General features: G+C 48.9%; 1 protein-coding gene across 1 annotated transcript; it reads left to right on the plus strand.

The window, feature by feature from the left end:
• Positions 1-1156: 1156 nt before the first annotated feature.
• On the plus strand, positions 1157-2669 carry BBA_05273 (uncharacterized protein; the record flags this gene model as incomplete). Its single annotated transcript, XM_008600370.1, has 3 exons — positions 1157-1252; positions 1314-1863; positions 2419-2669. 3 exons carry the CDS (start codon positions 1157-1159, stop codon positions 2667-2669), a joined length of 897 nt encoding a protein of 298 aa, XP_008598592.1.
• Between the last annotated feature and the right edge of the window lie 326 nt (positions 2670-2995).

The following is a 2995-nucleotide window of genomic DNA, read 5'->3' on the forward strand; positions in this document are numbered from 1 at the left end:
TGTCATATTTACGTCTGATAAAACGAGGACTTGACCGCTCAGCCATATCCAGGGCATGCTTCGTAGTAAGCAAATATTTACCAGTGCAACTAAAAGTCACTCAACAATTTATACAAATACAAATACCTATCTACGTAATTACGCTAAAACTGCGCGGCGTTTTATCTTGGTTCTAGCCTAAATATGTATAAATGATAACGCGACTGAATAGCGGCCTCTTTACTGGTAGTTCCCGAAATCCGTCGACGACAAGTTGTGTACGAAGGATGTATACGGTACAGTATATAATATAGCACCTGCTATTGCACATAGAAAGAAAGATGTGTAACTTTGAAATCCTCCTCTATCCACTAATATAGCTATTGTTGGTGAAGACGCCTGCTACCTTTGCTTCAAACTACTGCGGCGATCTAACGAGGGTGGGGTAGATTGGTCTCTCTTGTTTGGGTAAAGTTACCAGAGTATTCTACGATTCAGTGTTGATTTCCTTGGGTCATAGCCGACCACGCGTCGGGGCTGGTGACATGCATGTCGGGGAAGATAGATACCCCTCCCCGGGCGGCACCTATTCGTATACCTCCTTGGCCAGATCTTCCTCCTTCGCCGTCAGGATACAAGATACGCACCGGATCTTTAATGATAGTGTGCTCCTTTTTTTTCGCGCTTTCTCAGTGTCTCTCGCGCTCTGTCTGTACGCCACAAATGCAGCACAGTTCGCCTGGGGTTGGAGAAGAGACATACAGACGCCAGTCAGCTAGTTTCTACCCAGCATCACTTCTCCTACGAGACTTTGGATGGCTACCCTTGCTGGTCGGGCGCGTAGTCAGCCCCTCGATGCAGGCCTAGGGCGAATTACTGATCGGAGGCTGAAAGATCGACAGACAAACCTCATGGAGGTAGGGACAACCCTTGCTTGCTGTCTCGAAGCCTGGGCGCGAAGCTCTCGTGATCATGTAGAATCGAATATCTCCCAAACTTCTCTTCTGTCACCAGGTGGTTAACTTTCCCTACATCTGGCACATGTGCGCGCTGCCGTCACGAATTCAACAGTTTTTACCAAGAGATATCCCCTTTTTGTCGCAGCCTGTATTTGACCACGATAGTTTTTTTTTTTTCTTCAAGGATAATCTGCTTGTTTTGCCTTGTCAGTCAAGCCATGGCTATCCTCAAGCGGCTCGAGCCGGCGACGAGCAATGAGACGAATGACTGTTACCTCGAAAACATTGCAGACCCCGACATCACTGGCTGGGGCGTAAGCTTGCACCACCAAGACTTGCCCTTGCTTTGCGTCTACCTCAGCTAACAAACTGCAGGTGGTGGCCTCTTTCGTGGCGTCCGTCACTCTCACCATTGTCACCATAGCATGGGTCTACGCGCGGGGGAAGCTCCCCGCTCATCGCTACAACAGCGTAGACGTGCAGTTCCTGTCCACATTCTTCTGGCGCGGCCATCTCGTCATTCGCCGCCTCCCATCATCGACCGAGACCCCGCCGCGCGCGCCCCCGGACCCGTCGGCGCATCCTCGCCTCTCGCGCCAGAACACGGCGGTGCGCCGCGAGAAGAAGCTCAAGGCGTACGAGAGACTGATCCTCGCTGTCAGCGACCAGCAGCTGATTACTGGCTTCGCGCTCTTGGTGAGCACAAATGTTATTTGTGCTTCAAAAGAGCTCAGCAGAACCTGGTCGGTCTACTCGTATCAAATCGCCACGTCGTCAGCCTTCTTCGCCGCTCTCACACATTTGTCGTGCGTCACGGTGCTTCGCGACTACTTTTTGGGACACAAGGCCCTACGGGGGCTACGCTTCGGTTCTATGGGCGTGATTCTCGTCATATTGATTGCGAATCTTGCCATTGGACAATCAGGTACATTTCTCCAAGACTCTCACGTATCCGTGGCATGTGCGTTTCGGCATTTCAGCTTCTTACACTTGGGAAACTCCACTTTTAAGCCTCTATCTGCAATTTTCAACCAGATAATCATCTTTATCATGCTCATAGATGGATACTATCAGAGATGTAGGGAGCTGTATCCTGAATCTTGGATCTCGAAACGTCCAGGTACAGATCTGCCGAGGACAAGTGAGAAGGGCCTCCAACAATATACCATGGCTTTGGGTTTAATTCCTGGGCTGTGTCAGACGGCCAAGCTATCCAGGACATTGAGGGCTATCAAGGTTTTGCATATGGAGCTTTGTGACTCTTTCCTGTGGGAGATGATGTGGCTCATCTTTTATTTTACTTACGGCCTGGGACAACTTGCCATTTTCCTCACAAACGATCAGTTGAAGTTTGAACCGAGCTTTGGCCAGCTTATGCCAATGTTTCTTTTATTACTACCAGTCTTGGCAGCCATAGAGACGGCAAGTGGTGAGTTGAACACACGTGTCATTAATACTCAGCATCTCATTAGACCTGCAGACATCAAGGACGCAGATAAGTTACGGAGTTCAGCCAATGATATTGGCCGACCACAAGACCGCCTCCTTTCACAGCCGCCAGATCAGACGACGAATATAGAGCTCAGTGTTGGAGTGCAGCAGCCAGAGCAAAACGACTCCGAACGGCTCATGCTTCAAACAGATACTCTCAGCCGCGGAACAGAAGTATTGCACCCAGTAGATTCTACAACAAGGATTCTAGAGCTACAGTATAGCCGCATAGTACGCTAGGTCGCTTCCTTTACCTAACAAAGCTGATGCAGGTCTTGACAATAGGTTTACTCACCGGAATTCATGGCTGAAATGGGCTCGCAGCTAGACCTGTACCTTCTGGTAAAGGAGTTGCTGGGCCAAACTACGGACAAGGTGCTTCTTGGATTGGGTATTTTTTATTTCCTCTGCCAGCGATGGCAGCCAATGAGGCCGAACATGCCTGGTACGCGCTATATACAGTGGGGAGACAAAAATTCCGCTCGGTGGTACTAACATATAGTATTTTAAGATTTTTACTACCTAATATCTATATAAGTATACTTTTTAAAAATGACTATTGTGTT

Source organism: Beauveria bassiana (assembly GCF_000280675.1).
Source record: "Beauveria bassiana ARSEF 2860 unplaced genomic scaffold BBA_S00013, whole genome shotgun sequence".
Classification (NCBI taxonomy): Eukaryota; Fungi; Ascomycota; class Sordariomycetes; order Hypocreales; family Cordycipitaceae; genus Beauveria; species Beauveria bassiana.